This window comes from Rhinopithecus roxellana, chromosome 2, assembly GCF_007565055.1.
Source record: "Rhinopithecus roxellana isolate Shanxi Qingling chromosome 2, ASM756505v1, whole genome shotgun sequence".
In the NCBI taxonomy this organism is placed as follows: Eukaryota; Metazoa; Chordata; class Mammalia; order Primates; family Cercopithecidae; genus Rhinopithecus; species Rhinopithecus roxellana.
In genome coordinates this window covers 150,322,938-150,345,392 of record NC_044550.1, presented here as the reverse complement: position 1 = coordinate 150,345,392, position 22,455 = coordinate 150,322,938, and the positions used below count along the sequence as shown (strand labels likewise).

At 37.8% G+C, this 22,455-nt stretch overlaps 1 protein-coding gene across 2 annotated transcripts in view; it reads left to right on the top strand.

Moving 5' to 3' along the window:
* CEP135 (centrosomal protein 135) overlaps window positions 1-22,455 on the top strand; it is an 81,909-nt gene that overhangs the window by 33,646 nt on the left and 25,808 nt on the right. For both annotated transcript variants that reach the window (XM_010355235.2, XM_030922244.1), the window contains exons 14-17: window positions 882-959; window positions 7,848-7,999; window positions 15,233-15,348; window positions 15,422-15,576. In XM_010355235.2, the coding sequence (XP_010353537.1) occupies window positions 882-959; window positions 7,848-7,999; window positions 15,233-15,348; window positions 15,422-15,576 (501 nt within the window). The remainder of the gene's footprint in view (window positions 1-881; window positions 960-7,847; window positions 8,000-15,232; window positions 15,349-15,421; window positions 15,577-22,455) is intronic.

Below are 22,455 nucleotides of genomic sequence, written 5' to 3'. Positions count from 1 at the left end.
TCCCTTTTGATATTTTGGCATAAAGTTCCTTTTCCTAGCAGAATATTCATGGATTTGATTTTGAGCTCTTATTTAGGTTTTATCTTTTCTACTAAGCTACAGTATCTATGATGTCGAGACTTTATCTGCTTTACTCACTACTATATTCCTGATACCTTGCTTGGTGCTTGGTATAGAGTATGTATTCAATACTAGTTGAGTGATTCAATAAATACATACAATACAGTGACTAACCAAATATATAATCCGAACATCAGATGTGTCTCTTTTTTAATGAATAACATGGATGGAAATATGAATCCGTGCTAGAAAAACTCTCAGTGAACATTAAGTTATATTTCTTATCCTAGACTTAGCAGCAGTAAATTGGATAAAGTAATGTAACCAGAAAAATAGTCCCTGTGTTTATACTGTTGACCAGCCCCTTATTGAAACTTGCATCTCTTGTATGGCCTTGTAGTGTTCTGTTTCCTGTGTCTTCCTGATCTTGTCTTCCTTTGCATTTTGTTTCTCTTACATCACCTCTTGTGAGGGCATACTACTGAGCTTTTTATTTAACCTGCTAGTTTTGTCCTTTTATAGTTGTGCTATTATGGATTAATCTATATAAATCTTTATAAATGAATAGTTACTAATCTGTGTCTTCCACTACAATCACATACGGAGGTAGAGAGTGTAAAGGATGAGAACCTATTGTGCCTTTTTTAAACCACAAACCATCATTTTTGTAAAATGTCTGGTGATTTTCTTTCTAAAATATTTCTGTGTTTTATGAAAGCACAAATACAATATAATAGAACTGTAGACTGACATTGCTTACTGTTGTGATTTTGTTTTGTTATCTGATATAAATGAACATTTTCTTTAACATTCTTTTTCAGCATATTGAAGAAATGAGTCTTTTTGGAAAATCAGAATTAGAGAAAACTATTGAACATTTGACATGTGTTAATCATCAGGTAATGTATCAAACTGGATTTGGGGGTATCTTGTGTTGTATGAATAACTATGTCAATTGTAGTTTTAATACACTATTTTTTAAATTTAATTTTAATTTTTATTTATTTTTTGAGATGGAGTCTCTCTCTGTTGTCCCAGTTGGAGTGCAGTGGCGCAATCCAGCTCACTGCAACCTCCACCTCCTGGCTTCAAGCAATTTTCCTCCTCAGCCTCCTGAGTAGCTGGGACTACAGTTGCGTGCTACCATGCCCAGCTAATTTTTTTTGTATTTTTAGTAGAGATGGGGTTTCACCATGTTGGCCAGGCTGGTCTCGAACTCCTGACCTGACATTGTGATCTGCCCATCTTGGCCTCCCAAAGTGCTGGGATTACAGCGTGAGCCACCACGCCCGGCCTAATACACTGTTTTATACAATACAATAGCTGGACATGGTGGTGTGCACCTGTAGTCCCAGTTACTTGGGTGGCTGAGGTGGGAGGATCACTGGACCCCAAGAGTTAGAGGCTGCAGTGAGCCATGATGACGACACTGCACTCCAGCCTGGGCGACAGAGCAAGACTACAACTCCTTAAAAAAAATCACACAATAGTATACTAGAAAAGCTGTATAACAGCAGTTATGAGTGTGTACTCTGAAGGCTGATTACTTGGGTTCAGATCCATCTTTGCCTCCTATTACCTGCAGGCAAGTTGCTTGACCTTTCTGTTCCCTGATTTCTTTATTTGTAAAATAAGAATAGTACTAGTACTTACTCATTAGGGTTTTTGTGAAAATTAAATGAGTTAATGCATATAAAGAACTTAGAAGCATGCCCAGCATATTGTAAGCTCTTAGTAGGTATTAGCTATGAGTATTGCTATTTTGCTGTTATAAAAAAAATCATATAGGCCAGGCATAGTGGCTCATGCCTATAATCCCAGCACTTTGGGAGGCCAAGGTGAGGCAGGTGGATCAGTTGAGCCCAGGATTTTGAGACCAGCCTGGGTAAGATAGTGATACCCCAACTCTACAAAAAATTTACAAATTGGCCAGGCATGGTGGCAGACATCTGTGGTCCCAGCTACTTGGGAGGCTGAAGTAAGAAGATCACTGGAACCTAGGAGTTCAAGGCTGCAGTGAGCTGTGATCACACCACCGCACTCCAGTCTGGGTGACAGAGCAAGACCCTGTCTCCAAAATAAGAAAAAAAAAATTATATAATACCAACATAGAGTAAAAAGAGAAATTCACTTCCATCCCTTATTACTCTCTCTAGAGATAGGATTTTTAACAATTTGGTATGTTTTTGTTTTTATAATTTCAACTTTTATTTTAGATTCAGGGGTACATGTATAGTTTGTTATATGGGTATACTGTGTGATGCTGAGATTTGGGGTACAGTTGATCCCATCACCCAGGTAGTGAGCATAGTACCCAATAGTTTGTCAACCTTTGATGTGTTTTGTTTTGGCTAGCTTCTATTACTAATATGCCTTCACTGTCTTAATTTATTTGCCTTTCTAATTCTGTCATCTGAGTTGGTTGAAGTGTCACCTCATCATGGTTTATATTTTCCTGTATCTTTGTGTGCCTGGTAATTTAATTTTAGATTGGATGCCAGACATTGTGATATGTGTTGCTAGATAGTTTGTATTACTATGAAATACTCTTGAGGTTTGTTCTGGGATGCAGTTAAATTACATGGGAGTAGCCTGATCTTTTTCAGTCTTGCCTTTAAGCTTTGTTAGGTGGGATCAAAGTAGCGTTTAGTCTTGGAATAATTTTGTTTCACTACTGAGATAAAACCCTTTTGAGTACACTACCTGTTGTCCTATGAATTATGAGGTTTCCAAATGACTGATGGGCACAGGAACTTTTCTTGGCCCTGCATGAGCTCTGAGTATTGTTCTCTCTAGTTTGTTCGTGGTTCTTTCCCTGGCCTTGGGTAGTCTTCTCTATGCTGAGCTCTACTCAGCCGAAAACTTAAAGGGTACCCTTTATAGATCTGTGTAGCTCTCACTCTTTGCACCTCTCCTCTAATACTTGTCCTGCAAACTTTAGCTGCTTTGGCCTTCTTTGACACTCATGCCTGTCTTCTGAACTTAGGGCAGACCACTGGGTTCCATGTTGGTTCCTTTCCCTGTGTCACAGTCTGGAAATTTTTCAGGCAATAAGCTGGAGCAAATGTAAAGATCATCACATTTGTTTCCTGTCTCTCAGGGGTCACTGGTCATCATTACCTGATGCCTAGTGCTCTGAAAACCATTGTTTCGTATATCTCATCCAACTTTTTAGTTATTTCAGGCAGAAGAGTAAATCTGGTCCCTATCACTCCAGCTTGACCAGAAGCTAAAAACAGTAATATTAATTACTGGAAAATGTATCTGAAGAAATTACTAGAAGTCATTGGAAAGAAACAAATAAGAAAATATTTTAAAAGTTAAAATGTTGGAGAATAGCCTGAGATGATCTAATATTCAGGCTAATATTTAGTTAGAACTTAAGGAGGATATAATAGAATGTAGGAGAGACAGTATTTGAAGAGATAATGATTGATGATTTTCTAGATATGAAAACACAGGAACCCTCTGATTCAAAATGAATTCCAAAAGCATGACACATCCCAAGCAAGATAAATAAAAGGAAAATGCATACAATTTTAGTAGTCATGAATAATACAATTTATCTATGGATAAATTTATAGAATCTTTATAGGAAACATTATGCAACCATATTGAAAGTCATTGAAGAAAACCTAAGTGGAGGATTATATCAGGTTTATTAAAAAGGTTATAAAAATAACATAAATTTTCCCCAACTTGATCTATAGAGTTGAGGTAGCTCTAGTTGAAATCCCAGTAAGATTGTGTGGGGGGTGAGGGGGAAGAATTGACAATAGATCTTAAAATTTACTTGGAAGCAAAAAGCCAAGAATCACAGAAATTTTAAAGAAGAACATGGTGCTAGACTTGCCTCCCAGATGTGATGCCTTTAGAGTCATAGTAATATATAATAGGCTGGACACGATGGCTCACACTTGTAATCCTAGCTCTTTGGGAGCCTGAGGCGGGAGGATCACTTGAGGTTAGGAGTTCAAGATCAGCCTGACCAACATGGTGAAACTCCATCTCTACTAAAAATATGAAAATTAGCCAGGTGAGGTGGCACACGTCTGTAGTCCCAGCTACTTGGGAGGCAGAGGCAGGAGAATCACTTGAACCCAGGAGGTAGAGGTTGCAGTGAGCTGAGATGATGCCACTTCACTTCAGCCTGGGTGACAGAGCAAGACCGTGTCTCAGGAAAAAAAAAAAAAAAAAAAAAAGGCCGGGCGCGGTGGCTCACGCCTGCAATCCCAGCACTTTGGGAGGCTGAGGCTGGCGGATCACGAGGTCAGGAGATCAAGACCATTCTGGCTAACACGGTGAAACCCCGTCTCTACTAAAAATAATACAAAAATTAGCCAGGCATGATGGCGAGCGCCTGTAGTCCCAGCTACTCGGGAGGCTGAGGCAGGAGAATGGCGTGAACCCGGGAGGGGGAGCGTGCAGTGAGCCAAGATGGCGCCACTGCACTCCAGCTTACACAGCGAGACTGCGTCTCAAAAAAAAAAAAAAAAAGAAAGAAGAAATAATAGAACAACGGGAATTGAGAGAAACTGATCAAACCCAGTAGAGAGCAAATCCACAAATTTAAGAATTTGATCTGTGAAGTAACTCACATCAATGGGAAAAGGAATGATTATTCACCGATTCTCAGACTATTGGCTATTCGTATTTTAGAAGGAAAAAATTGGATCCTAAGTCAAATGTGCCATACCCAAAAATCAGTTAAAGTTACTTGCAGCCTTGGATGTTCAAGATATTACTACATTTTTAAAAGAAGTACAGGAGAAGATCTTTTTGACCTTGGAGAAATAATAATATCAATCATTTATATAGCATTCACTATGTTTCAGATACTTTTCTCAACATTTTATACCCAATTATTTTAATTTTCACAACAGTCATATAAAGTAAATGCTAATATTGTCCTCATTTCACAAATAAGGAAACTGAGGCAGAGGGGAACCTTGCCTAAGATCACACAGCTAGCAGGTGTCTGGTGCCAGCATGTGTGCCCGTAAACAAGACACAAACACGAATAAGTTTATTCCTTAAAGGAAAACACTGGTAAGTGGGACCACATTGACAAAAACATCTGTTTCTCTACTTAAGTATAAATCGAAAAGACAAGCCACTGATAGAACAATTTGTTACACATTTAATCCCCCTCCCCTGAAAAAGCCTCAACAGAAGATGTGAATGAATAAACTCTTCACGGAGGAAGAAAAACAAATGGCTAATAAACATAAAAGATAATTCTACCTCAATAATGGGGGAAATGTAAATTAAAACAGTAAAATCATTTTACATCAAGGCATTAGAAATTAACAAGTTGTAACATGTATTAGCAAATATGTGTAGCTCCTGGGAGTGCAAACTTCCTATCTGTTCCAAAAAAATTGGTATTATCTAGCAAAGGCATACCCTATGAGCCAGCAATTCCCTTTCTAGATATGTACTGGATATGATGGAGCTCAGCAAAATATGATCCCCAGGGCAAATGCAACCTCAAGTCTCTTTTTGCAGCACGGTTTTGCTTATTTATTTGTATATTGTCTGTGGCTGCTTTTGTGCTAAGATGGTGTAGTGGGGACTCATCGTAAGGCTGGCAAAACTGACTTTTTTCTTGTAAATTTTTTTCCTTTAGTTAGTAATTGACTTTGTTTTGGTTTGCTTTGCTTTGTGTTACCGGTTTTCTTTGACCCTATTGCTAATTTTTGTCAAGAGCTCTAATGTCTCTGACTTATGCCTTTAAATATGTTTTGAATATACAAACATCAGTTTCAGTTTTTTTCTTCTAAAAACCTCGCTTCTAGAGCTGTGTATTCTTATTCCTTTACTGTCATTTTAGCAGTGGTATTAGAGGGAGGTGAGATAAAATATGTGTGATCAGTCCACAGTTCTAACTGGAAGACTTACATTTATTACTAATATTTACTGATTTTAAAATTTAAATATAGATCATTTTCCCATCTAGAATTTATTTTTGTATGTAAAATAAAGAAGAAATCCAGCTGAGTTTTTTTTCCAATGAGTAAATTTCCCCACACTTATTTATTTTAAGGAGACAGAGTCTTGCTCTGTTGCCCAGGCTGGAGTGCTGTTGTATGATCACAGCTCACTGCCTCCTCCAACTCCTGGGCTCAAGCGATCCTCCCACCTCAGCCTCCCTAGTAGCTAGGACTACAGGTATACCATCATGCCTGGCTAATTTTAAAAAAAATTTTATTGTAGAGACAGGGTCTCACTATGTTTCCCAGGCTGGTCTCGAGCTCCTGGCCTCAAGCAGTCTTCCTGGCCTCAAGTGATCCTCTTGCATTGGCCTCCCAAAGTACTAGGATTAAAGGTGTGAGCCACCATGCCCAGCCCACTACTCTTATTTTCGAAGTTTATCCTTTTCCTACTTCCCAAAAATGCTATCTTTTCTAAATTTACATCTGTACATTTTTTTTTTACTGTTTTCACTTTCATAAATTTGCTTGTGCATTTGTATGTGAAATCATCACTGTTCTAATTATAATAATTAGAATAATTATATATATAGAAAATAAATAATTATATATATAGAAAAATAAATAATTATTTTATTTTATTTTATTTTATTTTTTGGGAGAAAGAGTCTTGCTCTGTCGCCCAGGCAGGAGTGCAGTGGCGCAATCTCGGCTCATTGCAACCTCTGCCACCCGGGTTCTAGTGATTCTCCTGCCTCGGCCTCTCAAGTAGCTAGGACTACAGGCATGTGCCACCACGCCCAGCTAATTTTTTGTATTTTTTCGTAGAGATGGGGTTTCACCGTGCTATCCAGGATGGCCTCCATCTCCTGACCTCGTGATTCCCCACCTCAGCCTCCCATATAGTAACTTTATAGTTTGTTTTGATATCTCAAAAAGCAAGTATACTTGTATTTTTTCCAAAAATTTTTCTGGTTTTTTTCTTTCTTTTTTTTTTTTTTTTGGTAAATAAATTTAGAATCAAATCTAAGCCATCCCTGTTTTTAAAAAGGATGTGTTAGAATTAGTATTGGAATTCCATTGAATTTACTATTATTTGAGGACATTTTATTATATTTACAATATTGTGCTCCCATCAAGAAACATTGTGTGCCTTTACATTATGTCAGGTTATGTTCTGTGCTCTTCAGGATATTTATACTGTTTCTTCACATAAATCTTGCCCACTTTGTATTTGGGTTACAATGTTTCGTGCTGTGTTTTTTTCCTCTCAATTCAGTCCTATTTATTTATTGTGTTTTAGAAATTCCCCAAAATTTTCACACTGCCAGTGGTTTCCCTTCCTGTTTCATTGCTGTTACAGATACATTCTTTCCTCTTCATCCTTTTTATATTTTGTTTGTATCTTTAATGATAGTGAGGAGAGAGAAAGTTTACACCCATTCTGACTCCTAGAACCTAAACTGTACACGTGACTTCTAAAATTTTTTTTTTTTTTTTTTTTTTTTTTTTTTTGAGACGGAGTCTCGCTCTGTCACCCAAGCTGGAGTGCAGTGGCCAGATCTCAGCTCACTGCAAGCTCCGCCTCCCGGGTTCACGCCATTCTCCTGCCTCAGCCTCCCGAGTAGCTGCGACTACAGGCGCCGCCACCTCGCCCGGCTAGTTTTTTGTATTTTTAGTAGAGACGGGGTTTCACCGTGTTAGCCAGGGTGGTCTACGATCTCCTGACCTCGTGATCCGCCAAAATAAATCTGTTCTTAGTTTTCTTCCAGAAATATTATTAAAGAGTGCCTAAGAAAAATATAATTAACATATTAAGATGTATACCTATTATTTTTTTAATTTAAATTATAGCTTGAAAGCGAAAAATATGAATTAAAGTCTAAAGTATTAATAATGAAAGAAACAATAGAGTCGTTAGAGAACAAATTAAAAGTCCAAGCTCAAAAATTTAGCCATGTGGCTGGTGACTCATCTCATCAGAAAACAGAGGTGAACTCACTTAGGTAAGTTTATTCAAAATTTTCTAATTTCATTTCTGGGAACGTGTTTGTGGTTATGTAAGGTTTATAACCATAGCATTTTGCACTGGGCCTTTGAGCAGTAGTTTTAGAAGTTGGCTTTGCAGCAGACTCACCTGGGAGCTTTTGAAAAGTATGAATTTAAGGGGCTGATTTTGGGAGGTTCTAATTCACTGAGAATCTACTCGGGTAGGTTTTGGGTATCTGTGTTTTTTAAAAGAAATTTCACAGATTATTATGATTGCAGGCAAAGTTTTTCAACCTCCTTCCTTTTGAAATCCTATTAAATACTTCGGATCATTTGTATTCCATAGTGTAAGATCACTGAAGATTACAGAATTGTTTACTACCCAAGCCATTTTCTTTCTCTTTCTTGCCTGTTTCAGTGAAATGTAAAGTCGGAAAATTTATCTCCTATTTTTAGCCTTTTCTGACTTAGAAACAGAAATTTTTAAGTAGGAAGGTAAGACATATGAATAATAATCCTTTTAGAAAGCTAACTCTGGTGGAAATATGGGAACATGGATTTCAAGTCTTAGAGATTGATGGCAAAAAAAGGAGACCAAGGATCTGGACTGAAGCAGTGGTAATGAACTCAGAGAACAGAGACCAAATTTAAGAAACACTTTTTACATAAAATCAAAAGGTTTAGATGACTAATATGGGGCTGAGAAATACAATAAGTAGAACATTTACCTTAGCATACTGGGTTGTTTGTTAGTCATTAATTAATTTAGAATACAGAAGACTCAAGGAAACAAAAGGCAAACAAAGCTTTTTTTCTGGTCAGAGTAGCTGCAATAACTAAAAAGATACGGAAGGTCGGAAAAAGGGGAACACTCTGGAGAATCTGAGGAAACACCTCTCTCTAAATTACATTTGCAGTCAGAATCAGGAAAAGATTTTCACATGTCAACAAGACATTACATCTGTGAAACAGTCATGAAACAGTGACAACTTGAGATCAGAAAGGATATAGTAATGACACTTTTAAAAAAAGATTTAACAAATTAAAACTGAGAAGTTAGTGAATGGCATTGGATATTGCAGAAAACTGAGTTGGTGAAATAGAAAAAACAAACTCATGAAAGTCACCCAGAACTCTAAAGAACAAAAATAAATGATGAGAAAAAAGACACAGATCCAATATACAAAAAACTAGGAATCACAGAAGTATATAGTAAACAGAGCAAATATGAGAATCAAAAGAATTAGGAAAAGTCTGAGACTATAGTTCATAAGGGTTCTCTGATTATCTAATGACTTAATGAAATAAGACCAAGAACTGAGTGCGTCTAGTTAATTAAGGAATACTATATTAGTGACTCATAAAGAGCATCTCCAGTTTTGCTCTTTTGCTTCTCTGATGATAGTTTTGATAGGTCAGACCTCAGGAAGAACTAAAGTAGATACTGCTTTTTTCTTTGCTTTTTTCTGTAAGAGGAGAGCTGAATGGATCAGTATGTCCTCTGGCTCATGTCTGGATTCAGCTCCGAAGTACAGATAACATGGTATATTCTTGTCATCCAGAATTTTACTTTTCACTTTTGTGTCCAGCTGACTGGATCTAGCATTTCATCCATTTTGTTTTTCCTTGAGGTTGTAGCTGAAACACCTCTTTTCCTCACAGGAGGCTTTTTCCAGTCTTAGAAGGCAGAGCTCTCAGTGCCCTCTCTTGGATAACCTAGCCTATAGCTCCTTTGGAGTTTTACTTCTTGTACTAATACTAATATCCTTTTCTCTCATGAGCTCAATCTGCCTCTTCCCTCACCTAGGAGTAATTCAGTCCCTGGGCCATAGTGAGAATTTTTGTCTACCTTTCTACCAGGTTGCCTTGTATAACCTGGGGATATGACATTATTTCATAACTTTGTTTTGCTGTAACAGAAAAATATAACTTGTCTTGTCTCTTAGGAAAGTGTATCAATCGTATTCTCCATATCAGTGAGTATTGGTAGAACCATGAGTTGAAATGATTGAATCCAAGTTCAAAGCAAAACCAAATACAAACCATCATACCCAGCACTCTTGGAAAGTAAAACCACATTATCCAAACCTTTTGCCACTTTCAATATGATTAATAGAGCTCTTGCTACCCCTCTGATCACATTATGTTCTCTTTTCCTTGACATGAAGACATTGTAGAAGCTGAGAGTCAGGGCCAGGCATGGTGGCTCATGCCTATAATTTCAACACTTTGGGATTATAGTTTCAACACTTGGGAGGCCAAGATGGGAGGATCACTTGAGCCCAGGAATTCAAGAGCAGCCTGGGCAATGTGGTAAAACCTTATCTCTGTAAAAAATACAAAAGTCAGCCAGGCGTGGTAGCATGTGCCTATATTCCCAGGTACCTGAGAGGCTGAGGTAGGAGGATTGCTTGAGCCTAGGAGTTCAAGGCTACAGTGAGCTGTGCTCATGCCACTGTATTCCATCCTGGGTGACAGAGTGAGACTGTCTCAGATAAATAAGGCATATGTTCCTTTCCATCCCCCTGAGATACCCATCTTCTTTCTCCCTTCCTGTGTCAGGCCTTTTCCACCAAATTTTATTACCAACAAACAGGCTTTTCTATATCAAGCATAATCATCTTTTTTTTTTTTTTTTTTTTTTTTTTTTTGAGACAAAGTCTTGCTCTGTCACCCAGGCTGGAGTGCAGTGGCACGATCTTGGCTCACTGCAACCTCCACCTCCCGGGTTCAAGCAATTCTCCTGCCTCAGCCTTCCGAGTAGCTGGGATTACAGGTGCCTGCCACCATGCCTGGCTAATCTTTGTGTTTTTAGTAGAGACAAGGTTTCACTATGTTGGCCAGGCTGGTCTCAAACACCTGACCTCAGGTGATCCACCCGCCTCAGCCTCCCGAAGTGCTGGGATTACAGGCGTGAGCCACCACGTCCGGCCTAAGCATAGTTTAATTGTCCAAATAGAGAATCTTTTGTCTAGTTTCTTTGTCTGTTTTCAGAGCGCATAATATAAAATCTCACTTTTTAACCACATTTTAAAGTTAAATTACTGTCATCTCCCTTTAATTGCACCATTTAATGAGATCTGGCATTTTATACCCTAGATCAAAGCTACAGAATGCTGTAAAGGAACTTTTGTCTACCCAGGAAGGATAGTCTCCCGGAGCATGCTAGCCAGTCTTTAGAGCTGAGGTCAACAGTCTTTTTTTTTTTTTTTTTTTTGTAAATAGACAAGAGTCAGTATTTTAGACCAAGCTTATCCAACCCACCGTATTTTGTTGTTGTCTCTTTTGTTTTGTTTTAGGCTTTCAGCAGCCTGAAGCCATGGTTTTTAGTCTGTCTCTAGTGATAAGCAAAACAGGGATGAGGAAGAGACTTTACTGGCCCAACCAGAAACAGAACCTAAGAACCCGTGACTGTTATTATCTCGCTTGGACACCCTGTTAGACTGTGTGGGCTATATAGTTTATGTCACACCTGCTTAACACTGTCCTTGTAGCTTGAAAGTAGCCCTAGACAATATATAAAACAAAGTAGTGTGGTTGTATTCTGATACTTTATTATGGACACTGAAATTTGGATTTCATATAATTTTCATATGTCGCTAAATAATAATTTTCTGTTGAAAATTTTTTTTAGTCATTTAAACATGTAAAAATCATTAATACCACTCAGGTCTTGCGGAAATTGGCATCCGGCTGTAGTTTGTCAACCCCTGCTCAAGGAAAAATTGTTTCCAGCCCAGTTAGACAACTCACTTTTCTCAGTCAACCCCCTAGTAAACATCCTTAAGCCTCACAACTGCCAGCTATGAGGCTCTACACAATGAGAATCCTGCAGCTGAAAATACTGTCAGACTGTTCTCAGTTCACCTTAGTCTTTATCTGCGTTTGTTCAAAACCAGAGGGTATACTCTTATCTAGGATCAAATAGATGCTGTAGCAGATTTTCCTGGAAATGACCCATAAACTCTAGCCCATATATATTAGTTGTTTTACGAGGATTTCTTTAGCTGTATTCAGAAAACCAAATGTAACTAGTCTCCCATGAGCAGTATTTATTTGTTAAGGTAATTTATAACCATTTTATTTTATTTTACTTATTTTGAGACAGGGTCTCATTCTGGCAGGCTGGAGTGTAGTGGCACAATCATGGTTCACTGAAACCTTGACCTCCTGGCTCAAGCAGTCCTCCCATCTCAGCCTCCTGAGTAGCTGGGACTATAGGCATGCACCACTACACTCAGCTAAGTTTTAAAAATTTCTGTGGAGACAGGATCTCACAATGTTGCCCAGGCTGTTCTTGAACTCCTGGGCTCAAGAGAACCATTTTAGATAAGGGAAAGAAGACTCATAAGTTACCTGGGATTCTTAAGAACTGTCTTCTGGGCATTCCTAACATTTTTTTTCTACCAGGAAAGAAAGAGGAACCAGAGCCCTGAGTGAGGATAGCTGAGTTTGTGGATCTAGAATTGAAAGGGTCAAGGGATCTAGGGCCACCAGTTACAACCATCATCCCCATGAAGAAATCTAAAAGAAAATCCATGCCTAATTTCTTTTCCCTCTCTGACTGATCAAGAGATGGTACTTACTCATCTTTCTTAGTGGTGGGCTATAACCATAGACTACTGGGAGAAATCTAAAATAAAAACAGGGGTACCACATCAGTCTCTCTCTCTCTTTTTTTTTTCTAATAGGTCGTTAAAATTCCAAACCTACCTTAGATGGTGCTTTAGCTCCATTTTAGAACTTGAACACTTCTTAGGAACAGAGGATCCTTTAAGATGCTGTCTTTGTTTAAAATTTACTGCATCATGATGGAAATAATTACTTTTGTCCCCTAAAATGAGATCATGCATAGCTCCATGTAATATAATGTAACTGAGGAATTTGAAGCTCAAAGAGATGGACCTCTACCCAGTCACATCTGCTAAGTGGAGAGCCAGAACTTAAGTTCATTTTTATTGCTTCACTCTCTGGTAAGAAGTTGTTACTTCCCTTTGCTATGTTTATAGCATTTTCGAAGCTGAGAAACTGGTTCATTTTTCCTAACTTGATTCTCAAAATTTCCTTTCCAAACACCATTATGAACAGCTAATAACGGCAGTCACTCAACTCTTCTTTGCTGTGACTTTTACACCTCAACTGTTTCGTTAAGAGAACCTTTATCTTAGCAAAACTTTGGTCAGAAAAGTTAAATTCAAGGTCTGGTATCGAGTCTCGTCTTCTTTTCTTTCTACACTAGAATATAAAAAAACAAAGCTATTTTTAGGACTCACCCAAGGGCTTCCTTTATATGTATGTATATCAAGATGTGATCCTGCCTTTGTCAACCCCACTTTCATTAGAAAGTCACCCCGCTTTATGAAGTTAGATATAAAGCAGTCTTTACATTTCTACCTGGAATTTCAAGCACTGCCAACTGCTCAGTGTCCTTCATTAGGGATTCTGCGGGCCATTCTGTTTTTGAAAGGACTCCATATAGCTTCCTGGCAGGCATTTTCTCTTTCACATAGAGGATGTTGGCCTTCCTATATTCTGCAAATAAGGCATTACGATGTAGTAGAAGAACATCATTATAGTGTTAGAGTAGCCTTAATTTGCATCTTTTCTTTGCCATTACTTGCTTGGTGACCTTGGACAAGTTTTTCGTTGTTTGTATTAAATTGGGATAATAGTTCTAATTATGGAACCGTCCTAATTATGGTACTGTTCTAGGAATAAATGAGCTAATATGTACAAATTACCACTCTCTGTTGTTATATCCCATGGAACAGCAGTTCTAGCTTTTAGGAATAGCTTGAATACAGTGCAGTCACCTGAACCTGAACCTCACACATAATTTTAGGAAGATTGCTTGAACCTAGTGTCTTTCTAATTTGGTTTGGTTTAGTTTTGCAAGTCTAAATAAATCAATCCCAACTTGACTCTCCTCCCTACCTCTTGATCATCATTCACTTGCTGTTAGAATAGTCAGGGTCGTGTGTTTTGTCTTTCAGAATACCTCAATACTGCCAAGTAAAACTTCTTCATTTCTATAAAGATGTCCCATCTTATTAGTGGTTTTGGAATTCAGACCTTTCCTTTAGGCGATTCTAAGCTAAGCTCTCCTCAGTATCTTTTTCCATGTCTTATTCCTCAAAGGAAACCTAAAAGGAATCCATGGAAATTCCTGATAAATACTCTGAGATGAGAGCCATGTCTTTTCAGCAAGGCAGGATTGTGAAGTCCCAGATCAGGGCTAAAAGTGTTCTGAAGACTGCATGACATGAAAGCGATTTTTTACTGTTAAACCTTCCAGGAACAGTACTTCTGAAAAATAATCCTACTGATCAGTAACAGATTTCTCTGAAACCATCTTTATTGTTAACCATGTAGGCCTCTGTGCATCCTTTCTTTTGCTCCCTGAACGAAGTCTTTAATCTTAAATCCCCATTGTACTGCGGGAAATGCCTACTTTCCCTGCTTTCTGTGACTCCATTTGACTACCCGGCCAAAAAGTCAGAATATGAAGCAATATTAAAAGCTTACAGTTCAGGGCTGGGAATGGTGGCTTATGCCTGTAATCCCAGCACTTTGGGAGACCGAGGCAGATGGATTGCTTGAGCTTAGGAGTTTGAGACCAGCTTGGGCAACACGGTAAAACCCCATCTCTACTAAAAATAGAAAAATTAGATAGGTCTGGTGGTCCACATCTATAGCCCCAGCCTCTAGGGATGCTGAGGTAGGAGGATCACCTGAGCCCAGGAGGCGGAGGTTGCAGTGAGCTGAGATCTTACCACTGCACTCCAGCCTGTGTGTCAGAGGGGAGACCCTGTCTCAAACAAACAAAAAAAAAAGAACTCACTTGTTGGGATGGTTAGAATTTATGGATAGTGCTTTGAAATGCCAGGTCATACTGTAAGAACAGGATTTTTCCTTTGCCTCCATTATTAGAAAAAGATTTAAAGGAAAAGGGGTTAACATTAGGAAACTAAGAAGAGCTTTAAAACTACCAAGAAGCTTCTAGAAAAGAACACACAATTAATTTGATTTTTATATTATATTATTTTTAGGAAGATGGAACCATTTTAGAGAATAGTGCACAGCTAGAAATAATATATAATGCCATAGATTATACTGGAAGAGCTTTAAAATAAAAAATAACAAAAACTTTGAAAATAAGACATCAAAATATTTTTAAGAAATCTCATTTTTTAAAAGTGTTTCTATGAGAGAGAAAGAATACCATTTGTTTTTGTCTGTTGATTCTTTAGGATAGTAAATGAGCAGCTACAGCGGTCAGTTGATGACTATCAGCACCGACTTTCCATTAAAAGAGGTGAACTTGAATCAGCCCAAGCACAAATTAAAATACTGGAGGAAAAAATAGGTAAATGTTTTAAAATTTTGTTTCTGCTAATCCTAATATACTTTATCTAACAAACATTTCTTTTCATTTGTAGATGAATTAAACCTTAAGATGACTTCACAGGATGAGGAGGCTCATGTAATGAAAAAGACCATTGGTGTTATTGATAAAGAAAAAGACTTTCTCCAGGAGACTGTAGATGAGAAGACAGAAAAGATTGCAAATTTGCAAGAAAACCTAGCTAATAAAGTATGAGATCATTTAATATAATTTTCCAGCATCCAAACAGAAGAGATTTTTTTTTGTTTTTGAGATGGGATCTCACTCTGTTGCCCAGGCTGGAGTGCAGTGGCATGATCACAGCTCACTGCAGCCTCTACCTCTTGGACTCAAGGAATCCTCCCACCTCAGCAATTGGAATTACAGGCATGGGCCACTACCCCTAGCCCAAAAAGATTATTGTATTTTCATATATGCATTTCTTTTTTTAAAGGTTTATTTACTTTTGGCAGGATATAGTGGCTCACACCTGTAATCTCAGCACTTTGGGAGGCTGAGGCGGGAGGACTGCTTGAGCTCAGGAGTTCAAGACAAACCTGGGCCACATGGTGAGACCCCATCTTTGCCAAAAATAAAAAAAAAAATAGCTAGGCGTGATAGTGTGCACCTGTGGTCCCGGTTGCTCAGGAAGCTGAGGTGGGAGGATCACTTGGGCCCAAGGGCGGAGATTGCACTGAGCTGAGATCATGCCACTGCACTCCAGCCTGAGTGACAGAGCAAGACTCTGCCTCTAAATGAATGAATGAATGAATAAATAAATAAATAGTTTATATACTTTTATTGGTACATATGAGATGTACATATTTTTGGGTTACATGTGATAATTTGAGACATTCATATAATCAAGTCAGGGTAATTGGGATATTTATCACTTTATTTTTTTCTTTATGCTAGGAATGTGTGAATTATTCTCTTTTAGCTGTTTTGGAATGTGCACTGGATTAGTGTTAACTAGAGTCACCCTACTGATATATCTCGAACACCAGGTCTTACTTCTAAGTGTATATTTGTGCCCATTAATCAACCTCTCTTCACGCCTCCTCCCTCATCCTTTTACTGGTCTTTGGTAACCACCAGTCTACTCTCTGCCTTCATGAGATCCACTTTTTATCACCCACATATGGGTGAGAACAAACAATATTTGTGTTTCTGTGCTTGACATGGTTCACTTAACATCATGACCTCCAGGTCCTTCCATGTTGCTGCAAATGACAGCATTTCATTCATTTTCATGGCTGAATAGTATTTCCTGTGTATATATTCCGGGGGGGCAGATATTTCTTCGATATATTGATTTCCTCTCTTTCAGATATTTACTCAGTAATGGAATTGCAGGATCATATGGTAGTTCTATTTTTAGTTTTTTGAGGAACCTTCGTACACTGTTTTCCATAGTGGCTGTACTAATTTGCATTCCCACCAACAGTGTACAAGAGTTCCTGTTTCTCCACATCCTTGCCAGCATCTGTTATTCCCCATCTTTTTTGATAAAAGGCATTCTAACTGGGGTGAGATGATATCTCATTGTGGTTTTAATTTGCATTTCTCTGATAATTAGTCATGTTGAGCATTTTTTCACATGCTTTTTGGCCATCTGTATATTTTCTTTTGAGAACTGTCTATGAAAATCTTTGTTGCCCATTTTAAAATTGGATTATTTGGGTTTTTTTGCTGTGGAGTTGTTTGAGCTCCTTGTATATTCTGGTTATTAATCCCTTGTCAGATGGATAGTTTGCAGATATTTTCTCCCATTCTGTAGGTTGTCTCTTCACTTTGTTAATTGTTTCCATTGCTATGCAGAAGCTTTTTGCCTTAATGTAATCCCATTTGTCTATTTTTACTTTTGTTGCCTGTGCTTTTAAAGTCTTACACAAACAGTATTTGTCCACACCAATGTCCTGGAGCATTTCCCCAACATTTTCTTCTAGTAGTTCCATAGTTTCAGGTCATAGATTCGAGTCTTTAATCCACTTTGATTTGAGTGTTGTATGTGATGAGAGATAGGGGTCCAGTTTCATTATCCTGTATGTGGTTATCCAGTTTTCCCAGCACCACTTATTGAAAAGACTGCCCTTTCCCCATTGTATGTTCTTGGCATCTTGTTGAAAATGAGTTGGCTTTAAATGTGTGCATTTATATCTGGGTCCCCTATTATGTTCTGTTGGTCTGTGTGTCTTGTTTTTATGCCAGTACCATGCTGATTGGATAGCTGTATAGTATATTTTGAAGTCAGTTAGTGTGATCTCCAGCTTTATTTTTTTGCTCGGGATTGCTTTGGCTATTTGGGGTCTTTCATGGTTCCAATTTATTTGAGGATTTTTTTTTTTTTTCTGTATCTGTGAGGAATATTGATTGTGTTCTAATAGGGATTACATTGAATCTGTAAATTGTTTTGGGTGTTGTTATCATTTTAACAACATTAATTCCGTCAATCCGTGAGTATGGAATATCCTTCCATTTTTTTATGGCCTCTTCTATTTCTTTCATCAGTGTTTTGTAGTTTTCCTTGTATAGCTCTTTCATATATTTTGTTAAATTGATTTCTAGGTGTTTTCTATTCTTTGCAGCTATTGTAAATGGAATTGTTTTCTTGATTTCTTTTTCAGATTGCTGTTGGAGTATAAAAATGCTATTGATTTTTGTAATCTTGATTTTGTGTTGTGCAACTTTACTGAATTTTCTTATCAGTTCCAATAGTTTTTTAGTGGAGTGTTAAGGTTTTTCTAAATACAAGATCATGTAGTCTACATACAAGGCTAATTTGACTTCTTTTCAATTTGGTTGCCCTTTTTTTCTTCCTCTTGACTATTTGCCCTGGCCAGGATTTCTAGGATTATGTTGAATAAAAATGTGGAAGTGGGCATCCTTGGCTTGTTCCAGATCTTATAGGAGAGGCTTTCAAGTTTTCCCCATTCAATATTATGTTGACTCTAGGGTTTGTCATATATGGCCTTTGTTATTTTGAGGTATTTTTTTTTGTACCCTTTGTTGAGGGTTTTTACAATAAAGGGATGTTGCAACTTATTGGATGCTTTTTCAGCATCTGTTGAAATGATTTATATGGCTTCTGTTCTTCTGTTAATGTATCACATTTATTGATTGTGCATGTTGAACCATCCTTGCATCCTTGGGATGAATCCCACTTGATTATGGTGAATGATCTTTTTGATTTATTTAAAAAGTATTGTTGAATTTAGTTTGCTAGTATTTTGTTGAGGATTTTTGCACCTATGTGCATCAGTGATATTGGCCTGTAGTTTTCTTTTTTTGTTGTGTCTTTGTCTGGTTTTGGTATCAGGATAACGCTGGCCTTGTAGAATGAATTTGGAAGTATTCCACCCTCTTCAATTTTCTTGAAGAGTTTGAGCAGGAGTTGGTATTAGTTCTTCTTTAGATGTTCGGTAGAGTTCAGCAGTAAAGCCATTAGGTCCTGGACTTTTCTTTTGTGGAAGACTTCTTATTACAGCTTCTATCTTACTACTTGTTATTGGTTTGTTGAAGTTTTCTGTTTCTTCATGGTTCAAACTTGGTAGCTTGTAAGTGTCCAAGAATTTATCCATTTCTTCTAGGTTTTCCAGTTTGTTCGCATGTGATTGTAATTGTCTTTCATGATTCCTTGTATTTCTATGGTCACAGTTATGTCCCCTTTTTTGTTTCTGATTTTATGTATTGGGTCTTGTCTCTTTTTTTCTTAGTCAGCCTTAAAGGTTTGTTGATTTTTGTTTATCTTTTTAAAAAACCAACTTTTCATTTCATTGATCTTTTGTATTTTCTTTTTCTTTTTTTCTGAGATGGAGTCTCGCTCCGTCACCCGGGCTGGAGTGCAGTGGCGCAATCTCTGCTCACTGCACTCTCCGCCTCCCGGGTTCATGCCATTCTCCTGCCTCAGCCTCCCGAGTAACTGGAACTACAGGAGCCCACGACCACGCCTGTCTAATTTCTTTTTGTATTTTTAGTAGAGATGGAGTTTCACCATGTTAGCCAGGATGGTCACGATCTCCTGACCTCGTGATCCGTCCACCTCGGCCTCCCAAAGTGCCGGGATTACAGGCATGAGCCACTGTGCCCAGCAGATCTTTTATATTTGCATCTCAATTTCCTTCATTTTTGCTCTGATCTTTATTCTTTCTGACCTTCTACTAATTTGGAGTTTGGTTTGTTCCCTGCTTTTCTAGTTCCTTTCTAGTTTTTGGTTGACATATATCACCACTAGTTTGTTTGGTTTGTTCCTGCTTTTCTAGTTCCTTTCTAGTTTCTGGTTGATGTATATCATCACTAGTTTGTTTATTTGAAGTCTTTCTAGTTGAGGTACATCATCACTAGGTTGTTTATTTGAAGTCTTGGTTTTTTTTGTTGGATTTTTTTTGTTGTTGTTGTTGTTTTGAGACAGGGTCTCACTATTGCCCAGGCGAGTGCAGTAGCAAGTTCATGGCTCAGTGCAGCCTTGACCTTTCAGACACAAGCAATCCTCCTACCTCAGCCTCCCAATTAGCTTGTGATACAGCTGTGTGCCACCATGCCCAGCTAATTTTTAATTTTTTTGTAGAGATGGTGTCTTACCATGTTTCCGAGGCTGGTCTCCAACTCCTAGGCTCAAGCAGTCCTCTGGCTAAGCCTCCCCAAGTGCTGGGATTACAGGCATGAGCCACCATGCTCAGCCTCAACTTTTTTGATACAGACATTTATTGCTATAAACTTCCCTCTTAGCTCGTTTTTGCGGTATTTCATAGATTTTGGTACATTATATTTCCCTTTTCATTTGTTTCAATAATTTTTTAATTTCCTTTTTCATTTCTTCATTGACCCATTGGTCATTCGAGAGCAACTGTTGTTTAATTTTGATGTGTTTGTGTAGTTTCCAGTGTTTCTCTTATTGATTTCTAGTTTTATTTGTTTTGTTCAGAAAAGAGACTTGATATGCTTTCTACTTTCTTGAATTTGTTGAAACTTGTTTTGTGGCATGAACTATGGTCTATTCTGTGGAACGTTCCATGTGCTGATAAAAAGAATTTATTCTGTAGCAGTTGGGTGAAATGTTCTGCAAATGTCAGTTGGGCATATTTGTCTAGTGTACAGATTAACTCCATTGTTTCTTTGTTGATTTTATGTCAACATGATCAACAAGAGTTTTATAACTCTTTCTTCACTTATTGTCATCCTTTGTGGTTAAGTGATTTTCTCTGGTAGTATGTTTTAATTAATTGCTTTTTATAGCTTTTTACACTGTGGTTACCATGAAGCTTACAAAACATATCTTATAACAAGTTATTTTAAAGAACTGACAACTTATCTTAGATTACACACACACAATTAAAACAAAGAAGGCCAGGCATGTTGGCTCACACCTTAATCCGGACACTTTGGGAGACCAAGATGGGAAGATTGCTTGAGGCCACAAGTTTAACACTAGCATGGGCAACATAATGAGACCCCATCTCTACCAAAATAAAAACATTGGCTGGGCATGGTGGCACCTGTAGTCCTAGATATTCAGGAGCCTGAGGCAGGAGGATCACTTGAGCCCAGGAGTTTAAGACTGTAGTGATCTATGATCACACCATTGCACTTCAAGTCTGGGTGACAGAACAAGACCCAGTCTCTAAAAAACAAACAACGAACAAAAACACAAAACAAAAAACCCACAAAGAAATAACTAAAAAAAATTCTACACTTTATCTCCCTCGCATTTTGACCTGTGGTTGTCTTAATTTACAGATTTGTGTATTGCCTGTCTCTTAACAGCTTGCTGTAGCTATTTTTTTGATAGATTAGTTTTTTAGGCTTCAGACTAGAATTATAAGTGGATTGTATACCACAACTACAGTATTAGAGTATTCTGGGATTGTCTCTGTATTTAATTTTACCAGTGGGTTTTATACCTTTAAATGTTTTCTTTTTGCACATTAGTTTTTTTCTTTCAAATTGAAGAACTCCCTTAGCATTTCTTTTAAGATGTGCCTGTTCGTGGTGAATTCTCTTAGCCTGTGTTTATCTGGTCAGGACTTTATTGAAGGGCACTTTTGCTGGATAACATATTCTTGTATGGCAGGTTTTTTCTTTTAGCGCTTTGAAAATGATAGTCTGCTTCCTCTTGGCTGTATGGTTTCTTTCGAGAAGTCTGTTTCTAGATGAATTGGAGTTCCTTTATGTATTATTTGCTTTTCTCTTCCTCTTTTAGGATCCTGTCTTTGTCCTTGACCTTGGAGAGTTTATTATATGTTTGGGGCAGTCTTTTTTGGGTTGATTCTCTTTCGTGTTCTCTGACCTTCCTACACCAGGAAATTTGTCTTTCTCAAGTTTTGGAAAGTGTTCTGTTATTTCTTTGAGTAAGCTTTCTACCCCTTGATCTTGCTAAACTCCCTCTTGAACACCAGTCATCCTTTGGTTTTGTATTTTTCTCTGTCTTGTAGGCAATTTTTGTTCCTTTTTATTCTTTTGTTGTTGTTGTTCTCCTTTCACTGCGTAATTTCAATAGCTTGCCTTCAAGCTCACTGATTCTTGCCTTTGCTTGATCCATTCTCCTGTTGAGATCCTCCAGTGAATTTTTCACTTCAGGAAATGTATTTCTCAATTCTAAGTTTTGTTTGCCATTTTTTATTATTTCAATCTCTTGGTTAAATTTCTCTGATAAGAGCCAAGTATAGTGGTGTGGACCTGTGGTTCCAACTACCTGGGAGGCTGAGGCAGAAGGATCCCTTGAGCCTAGGTGGTTGAGTCTGCAGTGAGCCGTGATTACACCACTGCACTCCAAACACTCCAGCCTGGTCAACAGAATGAGACCTGTCTCAAAAAAATATATATTAAAAATTTTTTTCTGAAAAATTTCTGAATTTTCTGTGTTATCCTAGAGATCACTGAATTTCCTTGATACCTCAATTTTTAATTTTTGGCCAGAGAGCTCAGGTGTCATTGTCTTGTCAGTATCAATCACTGGTTCCTTGCTTTGTCCATTTGAAGAGTTCATGGTTCCCTGTTGCTGTTGTTTCTTGTGGATGTATGTCTGTGTCTTTGAAGGATTATTTACTCCAGTCTTCTCTGTCTGGCTTGTTTTTTTGTTGTTGTTTTTGT